This window comes from Leptosomus discolor, chromosome 12, assembly GCF_034619465.1.
Source record: "Leptosomus discolor isolate bLepDis1 chromosome 12, bLepDis1.hap2, whole genome shotgun sequence".
Lineage (NCBI taxonomy): Eukaryota > Metazoa > Chordata > Aves > Leptosomiformes > Leptosomidae > Leptosomus > Leptosomus discolor.
In genome coordinates, this window is record NC_141402.1 from 19935242 (window position 1) to 19956417 (window position 21176).

At 41.8% G+C, this 21176-nt stretch overlaps 1 protein-coding gene across 2 annotated transcripts in view; it reads left to right on the top strand.

Moving 5' to 3' along the window:
• Window positions 1–1092: 1092 nt before the first annotated feature.
• Window positions 1093–21176, top strand: part of QSER1 (glutamine and serine rich 1) — a 43650-nt gene continuing 23566 nt past the window's right edge. Inside the window, exons 1-3 of one of the 2 annotated variants that reach the window (XM_086472169.1) lie at window positions 1093–1208; window positions 18217–18329; window positions 19628–19792. In XM_086472169.1, the coding sequence (XP_086328295.1) occupies window positions 1093–1208; window positions 18217–18329; window positions 19628–19792 (394 nt within the window). The remainder of the gene's footprint in view (window positions 1209–18216; window positions 18330–19627; window positions 19793–21176) is intronic. The other variant, XM_086472170.1, reaches the window with a different exon arrangement.

Below are 21176 nucleotides of genomic sequence, written 5' to 3' on the forward strand. Positions count from 1 at the left end.
GGCGGTGCTTTTATATTATTTAACCTTTGTATAGCATCCTCAGAGCGATGACCAACCTAAACCGCCGAGCACCAGTACTCCGGAGCTTGACGCGGCCAAAGCCAAGGCGGGCCCTGGGCTGCCCTGAGGCGGGGAACCACAGCCCCACCAAATTCCCGCGCCCATCGCTGGGGGGGGGGACACGACGCGGGACGGACGCCTCCCCCCGCCCCCGCGGCGGGGCAGGGCGGGAGAGCCGCCCTACAAATTGCTTTACACTGCACTCCCCGTGAGGCAACCCGGCCTCGGGGCGGCAGGCGGGGTAGGGCGGCTGTTGGCCTCCATCTTGTCGGTGGCGGCAGCGGCCGCCCCGGAGGCCGCGGCCCCCGGCGCTGCCCGCCGCTGACGCCGCTTCCCCTCAGCGGGAACAAGATGGCCCCGCCCCGGCTCCTCCAACAAAGCGCCAGCGCTTCACTTGACGCGGCCCCACCGAGAAACCGGCCTTCCTCCACCCCGTCTCACCGCCCGGCCCGGCCGTCCCCGCCTTCAGCCCCCCCACCCCGCCCCGGTGGCGGCTACCGCCCCCCGCCACGCTCCCCTCCAGCCGCCGTGCTTCTCCGTAAGGCCGCAGCCGCCCGTTCCCAAGTCACAGACCTCCTCCTCCTTCTCCTCCTCCTCCCCCCGCCGGTGCTGCTGGCGGCGGCTCCGGCGGCGGCCCCCTCCGCTGCGGCCTCCCTGCCCCCCGGCCACGGAGCCGAAGCCCGTGAGCCCCAGTGCGCGCTGGCGGGGGAGGTGCATCCTGGGAAAGAGCAGCCCGACATGGGTCTCCGCCTGGCCGCCGCGCAGCCCCCGCCGCCGTGCGCAGCTCCCCTCAGCCGCCCGCCCGCCGCCGCCCGCTGCTGAGCGGGAGGGGAGGGGAGCGGAGGCAGGGCAGGGCAGGGGGGCCGGGACGCGGCGGCCTGGCCCGCGCCGGGGAGGGGGCCGCGGCGCTGCCCGCCCCGCATGAGGCAGGGGGGGGCCGCTCCCACCCGCCCCGCTCGGTCCCCGTCGCCGCCGCCCTGCGCGCAGGGCCCCAGCGGAGCCCCCGCCGCCCCGGCCCCGCGCCCTGCCCCGATGATGGACAGGAACTACCCGACGACCCCCAGCTTCGCCGACCCCCTGGCCCCGGCCGCCGCGCAGCCCGCCGCCTCCTGGGCCTACGAGCGGGGCGCCGGCAGCCTCAAGCCCAGGTGAGGAGGGTCCGCCGGGGGGCTGCGGCAGGAAAGGCCGGGGTCTGGGCCGGGGCCTGGCCCGCGGGCGGCCGAGGGCGTCCCGGGGTGGAGGGGGGGTGGGGGGGCGGGCGAGGGCCTCCCCCTTCCAGCGGGGCCCAGCGGCGGGTGAGGCCGGGCGGGGCAGGGGGAGCGGGCGAACGGGCCGCGTCCCGCTGGGCCTCCGCGTCTGGGGGCACGGTTGCCGAGCCGGGCGGGCGGAGGGGGGCCGGAGCGGGCTCCCCGCCGTGCCTGGGCGCCGGCGGCCCTCGGCGGCGGGGCGGGCGGTCTCCCCGCGCAGGGCGCGCCGCCGCCGCTCTCCGCCCCGGAGGCTCGCGTTGGGCTGCGGCGAGGGTTCAAGAGTTCACGCGTCCCTGCCCGGCTCCGGGAGGGAAACGGGGCTCGGGGGCGGCGGCGCGGCGGGGGGGAGCGCTCCGCGTGTGCGGGGCCGCGGGCACCGGCGCTGCCCGCCGGAACAATGCTGCGTCCCGGCCGGCGGCTGGGCCGGGGCACGCTGGGGCACCGGGGACCTCGGCCCGCGGCGGCAGACGGCAGCCCCCGGGCCGGCGGTGGCGGCCAGCGCCGCGCTAGCATCCCCCTTCGCCCTTTATGTCTCCGCGTCGTTGTTTTTCGCTCTGCTAAGGCTGGGTAATCTCTTTCCTCTAAAGCGCTGGTCTCGGGCGTGCGGAGCCTCCTCTCAGCTAAAACTTGTCTGGAGCGATTCAGTCCCACGGAGAGTTCTGTAAAGTTCCGGGAAGTGCGGAAAAAATACAGGATATCTTATTGGCTTCGGGTGCTTTTTGATTGTATAACACGGCCAACTAAAACGAGGGCTTTGTAAGCGCTGAGATTTTTGTTATCGCCTGCCTTTTATGCTTCTACTTTCATATATCTGTAGTTCCAATCTCGACGATGTTTAAAGGTAAAAGAGAGTCTCAGGCTAAAAATATACCATCGAAATAGGTGCGTCTATGGATGACACTGCATTCGGTCCTGAAAGTGGTCAGGCGTGTATTCTGATCTGTCTAATAAGATTAATAGGTTTATCAAGTCAGAAGGACTGTTGCAATCATCTAGTCTGACCTCTTCATAATGAAGGCCATAGGACTTTTTTTTTTTCCAATCTGTGTTTGAAACTAGAGCTTATGTTTTAGAAGGTACAGTTAAAAAATTCCAGTGAGGCAAAATTCAGCACATTTTTTGTTAAAGTATGCAAGTGGCTGGTTTGTATTTTATTTCATATTTCTGATCTGAAGATAGCTACCTTTAGTTTCTAGCCATTGGATCTTGCTATAGCCTCATCGACACTGAAAATCCCATAGCAACTCATGTTTTCCAAAGTATGAGTTCTTACGAATTTTTGTTTCTTGCTGTATGTTCTTTTTTTAAAGAAAAATAAGTAATCTTCTGAAGTTGGGTACCAGACTTTTTTTTTTACTACAATTACTCAGTTTTCTCCTGAATCCCCTACAATTTATTGTCATTCTTCCTGAATTATGGACATTGCATCTTAGAAGCAATTAAGTCAATGTAAAGTAGGAAGATAATAGGACCTCCCTGCGGTGTGAGGCTCTAGATGTCTTGTTTCACAGAGAATTGCAAGGACTGTTAGTTTTTGGGCCACCTTGCCCCATGAAGCTATGTTTAGTCGAGTTCTCTGCAGAGTTGCGTACATGGCGAAGTAAGGTCTCCTACCGTTCTCTCTACCATTTCTTCCTAGTTGTTGAACTACTTTTGGTCATGTTGCTATGTTGCTTTCAGTGGAAGTCAGTGATGTGTCCTTTCTATTTTGCTTTCGCCAATTCTCATCATCTATGGAGGATCGTGCCATCTATTCCATGAGGAAGGATTGGATTTTCCAGGTCATTTAAGAACATGTAGTGCAGGAGCAAGGGTGGACCCCTCTGGGATCTCAGAAGAAACACAACTACTTGATGATTTTTTTCCATATTAAAAAAAAAATCCACTGGTTTCAAAACATTATCTTTTTAATGGCTGCTATATTAATGCAATATTAATTGTATATTTTGGGAGTTCCTTAATTAAAATGGCATGGAGAACAGTCCCAAGACAAGTACTGCGCAGAAGCTTATTGAATCAATGCCTGCTACCTTTACCAATCAAATTGTTAATAAAAAAAATCAAATTAGTATTAATGAATCCATTCTCTATGTGACAATATTTATGCTTATGCTTTAGGAAGCAATGTCAAGAGGACCTTGCTTTCAGTTCTTAAAAGTTTCATCTCGAGGCTGTGTAGATGGTGTTGAATGATGCGTTTTAAATGTGTGGACCGAAATGTTTTAACTTTTTTTTTTTTTTTAGCTGTAGCGAGGGAAGGGAAAATACTGGGAATCATATTTTGTGCTTGAAGTTTTCCTGTACTGGGTTCTTAGAGTTCACATCATTTTAGTAAGAATTAAAATAGCCTGTCTTCAGCAAGATTTAAAGATTTGAACCATGTTGGACACAATGTTAAATACAGTCTGGCCTTGCGTAGGTGTTTTTGGTTCCTCTATCACTGATAGCATTTGTCTTTGTATGGATGGAGCCAGTTGCTGGGGAAGGGGGATGTAAGAGTCATGCCTATCACTGCCAAGGCTTGTACCAGCCTGGAAGCGAATCATGAAGGTATAAATGTAGTGTAAGGGAATATGCTGTTGGTGTCCTCAACTTGTGTTACAGATCACTTCACGTTTTTCAAAATGGTGTTTATGATTGAGGTTGACAGGTAGTCGTCTAAACAGCTGAAGCTGCATTAGCCTGATGTTAAATTAAAAAAAATGTGTGTCATGTTCATCTGGTGCTTGCTTGAAAAGAATTCAGCCTTTAGGTGATATAGATGACAGTATTTCATTCAAGTTTCATTTCATATTTATGCTGTGCAGGCTGTGTTGTGGCAGGCTGTGTTCCCTTTGTGTGGAGAGCCATGTTCACAGTCTCGGCTCATCAAAATGATTTCTCCTCCCTACAAGCATTGCTCCTGTCTTCCTGCGCTTAACTTCAGCCATCTGGTTTTTATCCTGCTCCTTATTTCTTGCAGGCACTGTTTTGTCTGTGCAATGGCACTGTTCTTATCAACCGAAAGGAAATGTGTGGTGAAGTATTGTAAGGACGTTGCTACCAGGCCTGCTGTGACATAACTTTTCCCATGGAACAGGAGAAGATAGTGAAATGGGGATGGGAGCTGATGGAAATCGCTGCATTAGCTGAACAGAGATTGCTGCGACTGAGGAGCGTACTTGGACAGTGCAGCCCTGTAGTAGGGGGTGAAAGGGGTGCTCCTGTCCTGCGCCTTCCCTCCACCTCTTACATAGGCTGTCAGCATCTTGAAGGGATTTCTGGTGGTTGTATGGGCACATCACCACTTTTGACCTTTTTCTGTAGCTTTTATAAAACCTTACTTCTGTGCTGAATCTCTCTTTTCATGTCACAGTCTAAAGTGAGTCCCGTATTGAAGAGCAGATAACATGTCATGCTTACTTGTTACTTGCTCGAGAAAAATATCATCTTCAGAAAACAGGTGAACATGTAATAGTTTGACACTGTTGTAATTGCTTGGAAAGAGAAATGGAGATAGGTGATAACAGATGAGGTTTCTGATTGAGTGTATAGCTGTCTTGGGGGTACTTCCAGGGTTTCATTCAGAGAAAGATTTTTAGCAGTGGAGGGACCTCACTATTCTTGTTTGGTTTTTACCACAGCTCTAAGACTCAGATCTTCTGCTTTATGTGATTGAATGTCAGTCACAATTATTTTGTTGTTGTTCAAATTTTATGGTGACTGCTATGGTCTCTGATGTTTCTTTATGCCTGGTAGTCTTTGTCCGTCTCTGCTCTACTCAAACATTATATAAAACAAGGTTTTATATAATTTAATTCAAGATGGTTCTTTAACCAAAAGTCAGCGTTATCTATTGTAGTGTGGCCTATATTTATAGAAGGTAATCTAAGATAATGAGTTAGTTACAGTCATAGTTTTTATGTGAAGTTGCTTAAATGGGAGACTTTTATGATAAGTGGTTATGATGACTTTTTAACTTGTATTTTTGCATAGCTGTGAAACTAATGCTTATTGTAACAACTGTATGGTAATTGTGATTTAGTTAATGCTCAGTTTTGAATTCTAATGGATTTTTGCGTAGCTATAGAAACTAAAAATGCAGATAGTGTGTTTTAGAAAAGCATAGAACATTTTCTTTCATCAAGTGAAATTGTTCTGAGGGGTAAAACTAATGTTTGTTGTTAAACACGTTTCCTAGAAAAAGTTCCCTTTGGTGTCGTATTTAATGTTGAAAGGTAAAGCTTATAAACTGTGACTATATTTAGAACATTTGCTATTAAAAGAAAGGCACAGAAGGATTAAATAAACTTTATAAACATATAAAAAGGTAGGTCACTAAAATCTTACCAAACTTTCTGTCATAGTTTGTATCTAAAACATTTATACATACAAAATAAAACACAGGTAGTCCTTGGTGTGGCGCAGATACCTTACAGGGACTTGCTAGCTTTTGTTGGTCGTCTTGTCTTTTTTTTTCTTTCTTGTTTTAATCTACATTCAATACACACTGAAAAAACAGCTGTGACAACGTCAAAGATTGACTGAACAGAGAGGCTCAACACATTCTTGCTGTATGCCCCATAGTTCTTCACAGATGCACATGTATGGTCGTCTTGTAAAGTCTTTTCTAAAGTTTCAAAGTGAGCCAGAGAGGCTAGTTTGGAATTACATGCTGCTTACCTGTCTAAGCTTTAGTGACAACTTTGCATGAAACATTTTAAGCATTTTATGTCACTTTGTGGCAGTGAGAAATGGTGACGTAGAACGAAAAGGAACGAGTTGAAACTTAGTCTGAGGGTGCAGTTACATGAGATGGCTGAACTCGCTGCTGCTGAAAGGGGCTCCCTTCCTCCTCCCTTGCGTTGGCTCTGGTGTTTGTGCAACTGCCCAGGGAGCTGGTCTGATTTGTTAATTCGTGAGAAAACTATCCTGAGCGAGATGATGAATAGCTTTGCCTTGAGTTGGAGAGCTGCGCTGGTGCTCCGTGCTGTCAGACAGGAATCCAGAGGTGGCACCAGGGGATGAGCAGGGAGCAGAGCTGTGTGGCCTTGGTGGGGAGACTGCTCTGCGGTCCTGGGCAGCTTTTAGATGGGCTCAGCCTTGCTGGCTTCAATGAGTGTCCCACCCAAATTGTACTACCTGCCTCCCTACCAGGAGCATTTGGTTAGCTGCGTGCTTGACCTCTCTTGGGATCACCTAGAATGGTATTTCAGATGGGAGCCCGTTCCCATGGAGCCAACAACTTCAGCACAGGTTACCGAATATGTTGTTCTGAAATAAAGGGATTTTGTATTCTTCCACCTATGCAAAACGTTTTTCAGTCCCATATGTGTATTTTACCTTTCATCCTGTTAACTTTAATGGTAGGTGTTTACTTTATACTACCAGAGAACAGACCTTTTCCCCTTGTTTCTTCTGTGCTTTTGTCCACCTTTTATTTTTTTCTTGGAGATGCTGTTGGTTCTGGCATGATACTTTTGTAGAAAGTAGGTTGCTTTTAGAAAAAATCTTTGTTCCCGTTAGGAAAAAAGCACCTATGACTGGATTATATTAATTCTAAACAATACTAGAGCTCTTACAGAGTGAGTGTCTTTTCCCTTGGATTTTTTTTTGTTTCTTCTATTTTGTCAAGGCATTCATAGATTTGCATGTCAAAAATTTATTTTGTGTGATGAGTGCCTATTCCATACATTAAAACCAAACCAAACAAACAAAAACCCAAGACAAAAACCAGTTAAAAGGCAGCACATTAATAGTCTCACTTCAGACCTTCCTTAGCAGCCTTAAGAGTGACAAAAATAACTTTGAGCAGCATGCAGAGTTCAGCCTTTCCAGCACGGCATTTCTTGCTGTACTGTGCAAGTGACAGAGAAAGGAAAATTCTTAGAATTTTTAAGCAGAGAGAAATAGTGTGCTCAGAGGATGGAAGTCTTAGTTGTTAAGTACTAGATTTACATATTTCACTGGGAAGTTTTCATAGTTTTTGGGTTTACTTCTACTGTTCTCTGTCACCTGTTCTTAGAGTACTTCCTCATTTTACCACTCTGAATGGACTGTCGGGGGTGAATGGACACTTACAATTAGAGCATCCTCAGAACCTCTCTGACCGTGGGTTACAGTAAAGAGGGGCAAAGAGCTTTTATTCCTGAATCCCTGCATACCTGAAGTTTCTTATTGCTGAACAATTCAGCAAGAACTTACATATGTTTAGACAAGCTTTTATTTGCCTGTATTGCTTTTCTTGTTTTTCATCTTCCTTCTACATGCCTACCTCTGCTTGCTTAGGACTTGTATAAGTGTAACCAATTACACTCAGCAGGAAGAAGGCACCCTTAGGCATCCTTATCTTAGAGTAATAGTATTTACATGGGAGGATGCTAAGGAACATTTATTCATTAATAACCCTGTATAAATTATACTTGGGGCTGTCGTACATCTAGATTTCATTGGAGATAGCCCTCTTTTTAAACTGGCGGTGTTGTGTGAGGAGAGTTTGAGGGCTCTAGCCCTTCATCTAGCATTTCCAGATATCTCTCAGCTTGTTCTGAAAGCTTTTGGACATCCAGAACATGCCAGACAAATGTGCCTGCGTGGTGTGTGCGCAACTGGGCTGCTGCTTTGTGGTGATACTGAACGTACCAGCGTGTCCTGCACGTTCCGTGTTGCACTGTTTTCTGACCAGGAAATCCCTTTCAGAAATACGGCAACTTAGTGTTTCACACCACATCCTGTTTACTTTCTCTCTTCTTCGTGTCAAAAATTCCAGTGCTAGACAGTGAATAATCCCTCAATTCCTATGTTCCTCCTGTTTCATTATTCTCTACTGAGTCTGCCAAGAGTAGGATTTCTAATAGTTTTTTCCTTGATTGTGAACACTTGCTCATTTGCCATACAAAGAGAGATCCTAGAAAACTAGCTCCTTGGGACTCTCAAAAGCAACGATTTGTTAACTCACTTCAGTTGTTGCAAACTGGTGACCTGGAGGTTACTGATGCTCAGTGCCACTGAAGAGAGCTGGGATTTTTTTCATTTCCCCTACAAAAAACTCCCTTTTGTTATTCTCTTTTAAAGACAATACAGTTTTTTACCAGTTGAAGGATTTTTTTTTTTAGTTTGTGTGTATGTGTACCATTTTAATCTCTATTAATACTTGTTTTTGTTTAGCTATCTGCCTGAACGTCAGGATATCTTACATCAATACCTGGGGCATATTTAAGGGATTTGGTTTGTATAATGACATTTTTTCCCATCTCAAATGCCACGTAGCTGTAACTGTTTTTCTACCATTTTGAACAGTGTACGTTTTCTAGTTGAAGCATTCACAAGCAACGGAGTTCCTATGGTATTTTCAGCTAAATAGTAACTGTTGACAAGGTGGTAGCCAGGGTCCTCTTTGCAAGGTCAGAAATGTAAATCTAAATCTGTTTTAGGATGAAGAGAGCACTGATGAAGAAGTGTAAGAGCTACATTCAAGGGCTATGGTAATTTTCCTTATAAAATTAGGTAGTAACACCCTGTGATGTTTCCTTTAATGTAAAGGACTCTGCTGCATTTTACGATGAATTGTGTGTTGTTAATATGTTAGATCTTTCCTGGGCACACCTCCTAAATTGGGATAGAAGTGGTGTTAGTCATAGGGTTGCCTCTTTATTGAATCTAAAGGAGCTCATATGAGCTTCTTAGCCCTTGCAGTGGGTTGTGGGACAGGGAAAACACTGTACCGGACAGGTAGGCGTGCTGGTAGGCTTAGAGCTTGTTTAATGGCCTTGCATTGTAGGCTGTAGGGATGACCAAGGACAGTAACATTTGCGGTCTCAGATGTAGGCAGTGAGTAGATGCCTCAATTCTGTGCAAGTTCTGTGGCTGTGAGCCGTGAAGCCACTGATCTTCACAGTAATTCAGTATGTTGCATACTGAGCTCTTAAGAATTTTAACTTCACAGAACCTTGAGAAACTGACTCTTATTTCAGTACTGAGTGTTTGAAACTTGGTTGTGAGGGCTGTAAATCCGAGTGGGTTAATGTTTGTGCCTTAGTTTTCCTAGATTAAAGAAGATGTTTAATGGGTTATGGAACTGTAAAGTGCTTGGAGATTTGGTAATGAAAAGAGGTGTTGCCTAACATGGCTCTGTCAGTCGATGGGACATATTATTTGCACCTCTTACCTCTTTTGCGATGAATATCTCAACTTCAGCATCGTCTTTTCCATATAATTGGAAAATAAAGGGCCTATTAAGAAATAGGATATCAAGCATTCCTGTAGTACCCCAAAAGTAACACTCAAGCTTGCCACAAAGTAGGACACTGTCGTCACCGTGGGAGGATAAGGGTTGAGAAGCATTTCAATAGCTGAAATGAATTGTATTTTTAATAAGGCACTGATGTGGCAAAGACACTTCTTGAGATAATGCTCTGATGATTTTTATATTTTGATATAAAATTTTATTATTAAAAGTAATATAATCTTTTTGTGTGTATCTCGGCCAACCATAATAGAGGATTATGCTGTGTGCTCAACCGTTAATATTGTGATGATCTTTGAGAAGAGTTTCAAGTATCTCCAAGTACGCTTTTGACAAAAGAGTAGCATTGCATATTGCAGCAAAAGTGCTAATTTCCGTTACTGTCTGTTACAAAAATCTTTTGAAATTGTGAGTAAAGCTCTGTAGGAGAGCAGTAGTACTAATTAAAAAAATCACAGCTGTTATCTCTGTGCTGGGTAAAGAGAAAGTTCTCTCCTAGAGAAAAGGTAAGAGAAGAGGATAAATAAATGTAGTGACAAAACAATCCAGTGCCTCAAAAGGCGAGAACAGAAGATTGCAGTTCTTTCCATGGTGTAAGCTACACAGACCTTAATGGGTGCTCGTTTTTCTGCAGGGAGCAGTCAGGGAAGATGTGTAAATCCCCAAAACACTGCTTGGCAAACAAAAGGCTTAAAATTATTTCTGACGCTGCATTATAATATAAATTGGGTGGTGAATGTGGGCATATCGGCGTCTGTTTAGATGTGGGGAGTGATGTTACTGACTTAGTAAGGACATCAAAGTTAGGCTTCAATATTCAGAGGAGGAACACCGAAAGCTCCTCTCCAGACCTTGAAATCTTAAAAGGTGCGTAAGGAGCTTAAAACTGGCATTATTATAGAATAGTTTTGGCATCCTGCAGCCCCATAACAGGAGAAAAGGGAGGGGTGGTAGTGGGTAAGCTGTAAAAAAGCTTCTTAACTAATACGGCACTCTACAGTCAGTTTTATTTGCGATGACCAGATCTAAACATGGTTGGCATTTTTTCCCATGGGATGTTAATAAATTCCTCAAAATTTCCTGATAGGACACAGCAGGGTATCCAACAAAACCCAGCCTTGGTGCTGCCAGCCCCACTCACCCTATGGAACCGCAGTGGTGTGGGGCTCAGCGGCCAGGCAGTCACCCTCAGTCCTGCATCCCCACTCCTGGGCACACAGGGGGAACCTGAAAGCCCTAGATGCTGCCCCAGCTTCTGGGTTCTTGCTAGCGGGCTGGGAGCTTTGGACTTTCTCATTAAAGGAATGTGAAGTAGTTCATATTCAGGATTTTAATTCTAAATTTAAAACACCTTCACCCTTTTTTGCCTTTCCTAGTGCATCTGGTTTTTGTAAGCCACAGAATTGCTTTTAGAAAGTTGTCTTGATTGAGTTACCAAGAATTTTTGTCAAAGCTAAGTGGTAGTGATATTTGCCAATTCTGATTTTAAAAAAAAAAGGTATATAAAAATTTGTTAAATGTACTGCATTTCAACCACAGATAACCTCATCAAAAAGATAATTTAGATTACATACCTTAAAAAATAAGAACATAAAGTAGTTTGTCCAGTTCCTCCATAGTAACTGAAGTTGAAGTTTATAAATAGCTCATTTCTATCTGAATATTAGTTTTCACATACACAATTTCAAGACACAGTTGAACTGATTTTTATGAAAATGGAATTATAATTGTCTTTGTTATTAAGAACTCCACGGGTTCTTAATCAGACAAGCCAGCACTTGCACTCAGGTATTGAAGTACCAGTAAGACTGTTTTGGCTTTCCTGAAGCGGTTTTGGGTTTTTATTTTTAAAAGGATCAAGCATAAAGAGTTCAGACACATTAACATGGGAATAAAAGGGAGATGGACCTTTTTTGCCATAAAATCTTTCTCTTTTAAGATATGGTGTGTATTCACGTAAAGAATCACAGGAACAGCATGAACTTTTGCTCGTTCAGGCAGTTCTCTGCATCTAATTTTCTACCTCAAAATCTATTTCTTAGAAGCTCGAATCTCACCTCCTAGAAAGCGAGGAAGTAATCAGTGTTTCCTGTTGTGAGTAGCTTGAGGCCGTCTTCTGTCCACGTCCTCCCGGTCTCAGCCAGGCTCTTGGTGGTTCTGCATATGCTTTGAATTGGGAAATTACAACTTCATCTTTAAATGAAAGAGCAAAGGGTGATTACTTCTGGTATGATTTGATATATTCTACATTGAATATGGAATTACGTTAAAAGGGAAGAATTTGATGTAACGAACAGACAGTTGAGATTGTCGATAAAATACTACTGTGTTTTACTGAAATACCGTAGTACTGGAGTCTGATTCTGTATTTTCCGTCTTTCTAAAAGCCATCTTCTATCTTGAAGAATAATATTATTAGATAGTTAATAATACTTTAAAATATTGACATCTATTTATTTGTTATGTGATAATTCAAAAACAGGCCAGGCAAATACTAAAGGTGCATGCTGTTCCTAAAGGACTGCTCGACGCACCTTTTAAGTTGTATTAATTCTAGAGATGCTTTTTTCTGACTTCTCAGTGATGGACTTTATTTTTGAAGTACCAGATTTATTTTTGTCTCATGTCTACCATAACTGTTCTAGACTGTTAAATATGTTTTCTTTTTGTGCAAATGTCAGTTGAGTCTTCAAATGTTAAGGATTGTCTTGTTTAGTATCATCTAATAAGAGGATCAAGGGAATTAGATGCAGGAAGTAGGCTGGTTTCCGTGTTTTTCCTGAACCTGCCAGTATTTGCAAGGTTTGAACCAACTTTGTTCTTGCAGTGTCTTTTTTTTTTTTTTTTTTTTCCTTAGCTTGTCTGAGTCTGCGAAATAGAACTGAAAAATCACATCTTATAGACATTTCTAAATAAATATTTTGCACTGAAATGAGTCTCTGGGGTGAGCATGAGTTTATTTTCCTCCGTTTTCCATTGGAATTAATTTCTGGAACATTTTCTGTTATCTGTATGGGCTTGCTTTTAAACTTAAGAAGTTGGTTGGCCTGTCCATCTGACAGGAGTGATACAATATCATTAACAGTGTTAAACTAATTTAAGTAGCAACTTTCTTTCTAGGCAAATCCCTCTGTTCCTTATGGTTAAGCTTTCTTAGAGTCATTGCTTTTTTAAAATATAAGATCAAACCCATTTTTGGATTAAATATATCTTGCTCTTGAATTTTAATTTTATTCTGAACTGCAGATAAACCCTAGATACTGAATTACATTTTAGTTAGACTGTTAAGACTCGGTTGCTGTTAGGACAGGCAGCTGAAGTACAACTTGCCTAAAAGGCCACTTGCCCTCTGTTTTGTCTGTATTAAATTGAAGTAATGTTTCCAAGAATACTCTTAACGTTCTGTCTTCATGGGTTGCTATGAATAAAGGCAAATTAGCAAAGATAAATATTTAAGCAAAATATTAAATGTTATATCTAATAATAACACATCATGCAAGCTGGAACTGTATTTTACGTGTTTTAAATCAAATATATTGGACAAAAAGAGATGCAAGCTGCGTATCAGTTTATATTTTGTATTTAGAACAGTATTTTTAATATTTAGAAATTAGTTCGTCATTTTTGTGGTGTTTGGATCTTAAGCAGCTTTGCCTTCAGCCTCTGACTGGAAGTCACTATTGCACAGCTAAGGAGCTGGTTGAAGAGCGTCTCCTTTGCCAAGTGTCTGAGCTTTGGGGTAGAGGGGGAAATTTGAGTAATATTTCCCCTATTTCACATATATCTCAGGTCAGATAAAATACAAAGTGCAAGTTTTAAGGTATTTCCTTGTCAATATGAGGCAGTCACTGTACTTTTAATCTCCTTTTTGGTGATTTATTTAGAAATGGATCATGTGCCTTGTCATCTTTCCGCAGGACTTGGGAAGCTTCTCTTGTGTTCAGTAAGGTCGAACAGGCTGCCCAAAGATGAAATCAAATAGTTTCCCTCGTCTGCCTCAAATCTGATCACTGGTGTGGTGCGTGCCGGGTTGTCGCCCTGCGTTTTGTTGGGTTTGGTTGTTTTGGATCTCTGACTTGTTGGGGCGGCGGGGGCGCGGGGCCTTCTCAGTTCTCCTGAAGTCTGGAGTTTCCTGTGCAACTGCTTGTCGTGTAGGTGTCTGGTTTCACTTTGAGCGCAGCCTGCACTGTTTGAATGCTTTGAAAACGCTCTGTCATTTAATGTGGCTTTTTAGCAATTTTCCTTTGTGTTGGAGGCAGAAGTTACAAGTGCCTAAGAAGAAAAGAACGAGGTATTGCACCCAGAAGTATCCTTTGCTGCTTAAAAGTCCAGGTCTGTTTTTCATGTGGACATTATATGTTTCCCTAGAGCTTGAATAATTGCTGTTATTAAACTTAAAAAAAAAAACAAAACAACTTAAAAATTGAGAAGCTCTGATGAAAATTGATCTAGAAAATAAAGTAGATGAAAATGCCCTTTTTCAATGTAATGATAATTCTTGTGTCAAGTAAACTAAGAGACTTGTTTAAAGTGGTGTTGTTTCTGTGTTTCATTCTGTATGGATGCCTAGGAGAGCAAGGTTATTTGAAGAAAAAGAGAGATTGAAAGTAAAGACTTGTATGTTCAGTGCTTATTGCAACTGAATTTTGTTTCTTTGTGAAAGTGAGCCTTCCATTTGAGTTTGAAATTAAGAAACGTGTCTATCACTTGCGTAAAGTGCAAGCCAGGTATTGTGTCAGTGGGTGAGGAGGGTGGTGAGTGCAATAACCCAATAACCTTTTGCATTTTGGAGACCTAAATTCATATGAAACTATTAGATTGAAGAATGCTGTAGAAATAAATAATCATAAGAATAGCAGTGTAAACAGATATGTGAAGACTTGATTCAGGAAAGACTCAATACAGGCTAACAAAAAGGAGTTGTAAATCAAGGTTGAGGTATTTTAGGAACAACTGAGTGCAAAGACTACATTTTCTTCCAGAAATTTTACTGGAGAGGTAATAATCTATTCGCCCAACTGATGTAGGTGAAAAAACCAGATTAATATTTGAGTCATTTCACTTTAATGGTCATAAGGATTTTTTGAGAGCATCGTCACAGCAATGACAAATAATGATGGCTCTTTATAGGGCATCTGTAAAGGGACACTTAAATATTATATTGAAATTGAATGGACCTTTTCAGTGAAAAATACTTCAGGGGGAACTATTTTCCAAATTTGTATGTCAAATTTGTATTACTTTCTAGCAGTAATCACTCCATTGTGCAGTTAACTACGCCAGTAGAAGTGAGAAATTGCTGTGATCTATCAGTGATAAGCAGGGAAGTGTTTTTGGAACCCTATATGGCAGCTAATGATAACAAAGTACCAAGTAATGTGAATGTGTTTCTTCAGTAACTAATCCGACGTTTCAGTACAAGTGAGAACTCATGTGGAATTTTAACAAACTTTGAAACCAGAGTACAAAGGGCTAGATAGACATGATGTTGTTTGCCATGCTTAATGTGTTTTTGATATGCGAATTACATGCTGTGTAAGTTCATCTGTTTAAAAGCTAAATTTTATAAAAAGGGGCCCTAAGGCAGTAATCTTCCAGATTGCTGTGCTTGTGTTCAGTCTGAGTTTATGTAAGCTGAAGGCATATATTGCAGGGTTTTTTTGAGATAAGGATCTACATTCCAGCAACTGGTAATTATACAATAAACAATTAACTGTTCTAATAAATGCAGTGTTTTTATTGAAAGACAGATTCATTTTTGAGGTTGCGGTTGCATTAACTATGACCTAGGAGTTTGTGTATTAAAAAAAAAAAAAAGCATCATATACTTTGAATGTTCTTAAGATGGTCATAATTACTAGAATTGTGAGATTCCAGTAATTAACAAGGTTTTTGAGATACTAAGTCTAGAAATCATTTTGTATCCCAGTGTTAGTTCCAGTGTCCTCCGCATTACAATGTCTTTGTCTAAGTTTCTTTTACAAGTTGCTTTTATCGTTTGGAGCATTCTGCCTCACCTTTACAAGCTTGTTGTTCGGCCGTCTTGTAGTCTTTGCATATACTGTACCTTCCCTTTACAAAAAAAGGTTTTGTTACCTATGCAGAGAGCGAAGAGGGGGAAATAAGTCACAATCTTCACCAAACCACCAGAATAAGTAGAAATATCAAATAATAATAATAATAATAATAATACCCCCCAAAACTTGCAAATGATTTTTTCAATTTCCCAAATTTTCAGGTGGTTAATTTAGAGTAAATTGATCCACCTTTAGCTCATGACCTTTTGCTGTTAGAGTGGAAGAGGAGGAACGATGCAGTATTACTTGGTGTAATCTGTACAGTTTTTTGTGAGTCTCGCCTTATCTGGAAGGATTTTTGCTGCAAAGTGTAGGCCTGCTAGCCTGGAGCACCACTACAATGTCAGACGTGCCTCTTGGCCTGAAAATACCTGAAACAGGAAAAGGAAGATGTTCCACGTAGTATGACTGTATAGTTTGCCTTTTAAAAGGCGTATGGACGAAAAGTCAACATCTCATACTTTTGTATAGGTAAATGCTTTAAGAAAGCTTGAAAGTAAAACCTGTTACACATGGAAAGTTTTCACAAGATCAGTGTTTGTGTTGGTGAAGATAGTTCTTGCTAATAATGCATGCGCTCCCATGGTTCAGTTCAGAACCTTATTTTCTTGTGTAGCACATTTTTATTTAAAAAAAAAAGTGAAGAAAACATCATGTGTCCTAAGTTTTATTTTTTTTCTAGCTATGCAAGTTTGTTCAAAAAAACCAAACCACCTTAACTTTAAATTTCGTCTTGTAAAAATATTTGCATTTAAATTTGCTTTGTTTACATGCATAATGTTTTATGTGCAGAACACTATTGTAAATTTTTTGGCCTGGAAATACTAAATTTTTTAAATGCTGTAAATCAAAAATAACCTACAGGGTCATGCAGTCGTGCCTGCCAATTGTCCGTAGTAATGATGCAAATAATTCGATTTCAGTCAGCATATAATAGAAATCAGTTGCTGGTACAGTGTTGACCTGCACAAAGATCTGTCCTCTACAACATAAGCACATCCATGTCCTGACTCTTGAGTTGAGGTTTGGTGATTCTCTAAATGGTGATTATTGCTGTGAAAGGTGCTAAAGTGCTAGACAGCGAGTGCAACTGAGAAAAGCAGTAGCTGAGGTTCTTTTTTCGAAGGATTTTAGTTCATTCCTTAGGCTTGTGCCTTAGTTTGGCACGCTGACGATAGGAGTATTGCTGTATTGCTGTGGTATAAGCAGCGGAAATGGAAAATATATCCCGTTAGTGCATCTCGGGCGTGGAAGTTAATCTAGAAGCTTAAATTTTGCGTCCCTTACAGACAGGCTTTTGCTAGTTTGTGATGTGTGGAGGTCACAGTGCTCTTACAGGCTCATCAGATCTCTGCTACCTCCTCTTGTTGTCTAAATGAAAATGAAGCAAATCAAGCAGTGTTGCCAATTTTTATATTATTTGCTGACTTCTATAAAAGTTTCCCATGATGTCATGATTCCTGGCATCAAGTGTTCCGTTTTTCCCTTATGCAGTGACTGCCCCCTCATCCCAGGGGATGAAAGAGGATAAGGGAAGTCTCCCTTAAAGCAGTCAGCAGAGAGGGCTGTGGGTTTCACCGTTCAGGGTTTTTTGGCATCTGTTTACAATTGAATTTTGAACTTAAAGCAATCTCACATGTGCAGTGCAGTTAAGTAGCAGCTAACTATAAAGTCAATGTCCAAAAGGCAAGAAGAAGATAAATGGTTACTTGGTCATTCTGGCTTTCGTTTTTTCCATTTGACAGGTGCTGTACAGAGCTGAAGCTATGGAAGCTTGAAAGCTTTGGGATTTTGTTTTGCTTCCCACTCCTTTTTCTGCCGTTTAAGTTGGAAATTATTAGCACTTTTGGCAGATTCCTAATGTTGCTTGATGTTTAGATCACATTTCTCTATTTTCTGCATTATTGATTTTGCATGGGCCCAGACACTGTATATTTTTGGTTTGCTTCCATTAAGCCTGATTAAAACATCATGCTAATTTAGATGACTCGTTTCAAAATGTTAAATGAAAACTGTGGATCATTAACTTACATTTAATGCTAGGAGGTCTGAAGGCTGAGATTTGTCACTTGCTAATGCTCTCACTGTTAATTTTGTTAGAATCATACCAAAACTAACAAAATTTTTAAAAAATTATTGCTCCCACAGCTTCCTTATCATTCCAGCCTTTGTATTAAATGTGGTCCTGTAAGTTTTAATGGAATCAGAAACTGAAATGTTAAAGTGAACATGTATTTGTAGTCATCTGCTTTGCAGACTTTATATCAGTAAATCATTACAAAAAGTGTCCATCCAGTGTTTCTTACAGTTGGACTAGGAAGACCTCTGTCTTTCTGACCTAGTCCTTTGTAGACTTTTCCATGATCGATGTTGATTTTTGTAAGGTTTGGGGTTTTTTTCCCCTTTGGCTCGTTAGCTTTTGTAGTACTTTTTTTTTTTTAATCTGCTTAACATTTTTAGTGATGTCCTAGCACGACCACATCTGTCAGATCTTGGGCTTATGTTCTCTTTTGTTTCTGCAACTTTTTGGCTGTGATTGGGATTTCCTAGTTGTACTTTGTTTGTATAGCTGTATATTTTTGTTAATAATGTTTAATTTCTTCCTTAGCTTAAGCTATGGAGGAGGACATTCATCACATTCAGAAACAGATCTTCTTCACAGACAGACATACACAGCTTCTCATCAGCTTCCTGGATACTCTACTACACACCATCCTACTGGTAACTGTCCATATCATGAGATTACAGCTTAAATAGCTAAAGAAAAAACCCAAAACTGCTACATAATTTAGATTCAAGTTGATGAATTTTATAATTGGAGGGAGTTTGTCATGCAGGTGGTGGTGGCAAGTGGTATTAGAAAAGCTGAGTTAATAGTAGAAAGTTAACGAATCAGTTGTTAGCTTTTATAAAAATGTCGTAAGTAGAAAGGAAAATATAAGACGAGCGTTGTGCTCAGTAACTTATTGTTGATTCTTAAAGAAACTGCATCTATTCTTTCAAGTACAGCTTTTAGGATTTGGCCTGGGCGTAAGGGCGAAACGTTACGTGTGCCTCAAAGCCAGCTGCAGAAATCATGCCAGTTCTTTTAGACTAAAGCAAATAGCAAAACTAATGCAAGTTGGAGCAGGTTGTTACTAGTACTTATATGTGCAAAGTAAGACATAGTGCTGGGGGAAAGTTATGATTTACTTTATAGTAGCAGGTTAGGCTGTGTTACATCTGCATCAGGATCTGTCTGTGATCCTGATGATGTCCTGTCTCCGTGTCAGGAGAAGATGGGGCATGACCTCTTCACGCTTGCTTTGCTACCCGGTTTTGAAGGAAAGACATTTGAGCTTGTGTGCTGGCTGGAATCTGCAATCTCTTGGCCAGGTCCTTGATCAGGACGATGGCGAGTCAGAACAGCAGGGAATGTTTCAGGGTGCAGACCCTGCAGTCTTGACATTATCTCAGTTACTTAAAACTGCATCTCTCTAGTGTTTCCCATTGAGCCCCCTGACATTGAAAGGTATGAGCAGCAGGGAACACACAAAGGTGTTTGTTGAAACAGGGAATGCAGCTAAAACAATGTCTTGTGCCAGTCCAGCAGAGAAGTCCAAACAGCTACAAGCTGCCCAAGGAGGGAAAGGGTTGATACAGAGAAGTTGAACCCATTTCCAAAGGAATTATGAATGTTTAAACAGTTCATGTGGAAAAAAAACAAAACAAAACAAACCCAACAGTGAATCTTCAGATGAAGGGAGAATTTTGTTGGTTTACGTAAACATTGTTATTAAGCATCATATTTGACTTACATTTAATAATTGATTTTAAAATGTGTACTGAAGTTCCAGTTTACAGTTGCAACAGTGTAAAACAGTTCAACACTGACAAATCAATGTACTTTATTAATATTGCTAATGTTTCATAGGTTATTTTTAGTGAATTATGAATGTGTGTCCTTGTTACTTGATTGAGCTTCTTGTAAGTTCATCTGAATTGTCTGTTTTGTTTCATTTTCCTCCACCCTCATCTAGGTCTTTCAGGAATATTTGATGCCAGTATGCACAGTGCTGGAAGTAACACTAAGGAAACTTCCTCAGTTATGAATTTTCTCTCTGCTATTGAGTCTCGTACCGCTCAGGCAGTCTCTTCAGGATCTACCCTTTTACCACAATTCAGGGCTCCTTCCTGGCAGACAGGTGAAAAATTTCTCTTGAAATAAAATTTTGTCATGATTATATTGAATGTTTGTGACAACTTGAAACAAAAATATCCTGACTAACTGAAAAGGCTGCATGTCTTCTACCTCTTTTCCATCTCAGTAATTAAAAATCTCAAAATCAATGAAATTGTATTAGCAGAAGAATTGTGTTAGAAGAATTATATGAGGAGATGATGTAATTGTTTAGAAGGAATTTACATGTGTAGGATATTATTTCATCTAATGAGTCAAATTTATTCTCCAACGTTGTTTGGAATTAGTCTTACTAACTCCATAAGCATATTCAGGTGGCTTACCTGTACACCCTAGCAGATCTTTCATTCTCAAACTCTGTTCGCTGTCATAGTTCTTCTTCTGTGATGTTACTACTAAAAGTCTATGGATAACTTTAGCCCCTTTGTACACAGAAGTAATGAGCAAGGTGTTCTCAAAAAAGTGGTCTGAGGTGCATGTCACATAGAAATAAGTGATCTAATTTACAAATAACCAAACATGCTGTCTTTTTTTGGCAGACTGACTGCCTTCTATAAACCTCACCCATCTGTCAAGCTTTCTGTGCAGAGCAGGAAACTTTGCACACTTTGAGCTTGCTACAGCCAGCCCCACCAAGATAAGTGTTGCTACTACAGCGTAGGTAGCTTCAAGTTAATCTTATGTAGTGATTATGCAGCTGTGCAGTGAATCAGATCTATTCACCAATCTGACAGAAAATGTTTGGGTGGGTTTTTTTCCTTTGGTGGGATAGTTTTCCACTGTATCAGCAGGCTGATCTGTGTCTCACTGCAGCTGTATGATGGCTGGTTCTGATTAGGGAGGAGGCATAAGGTAGGAAGAGAGAAGAGTTGAACAATCCTTATGTGTTGACAGTTTGTGCTTGGTCTGTTAAGTATAATGTGCAGCTGCATTCTGTGAAGAGCTACTCAAAAAGTTGAGAAGAGAGAATGTGGCTTTTTATTCGCCATGACAAAAGCAGATATGTGGGAGCACAGAGAAAGACGCACACTGTTAGTTGGTCAAAAAAATCTTAATATAAATCAGTGGTGTTTAGAGTTGTGATGACCCATCCTCACATCAGATTGTCAGCTGGGAAGAAATCTTTTTTTCTCTTCGTCCTAGCATTTTCTCCATTGCAGCCTGCCTAACAGTGAATTGTGAAGAATGGGGAGACATGCTGTGGGTCGGGTTTGATGTTGATACCAGTGATTGAGAGACTTCTCAGTACTCATTACTAAGACCTCATCAGTAAGCCCATTTTCAATATTACCAGTTCTCTGAGCTTTCTGTTGTCCTTTAATACTTTTGCTGCTTTTCTGTATCCCTCAAGCCTCCCAAGTGTCTTTTGAGAGCTTTGTCTTCTCAAA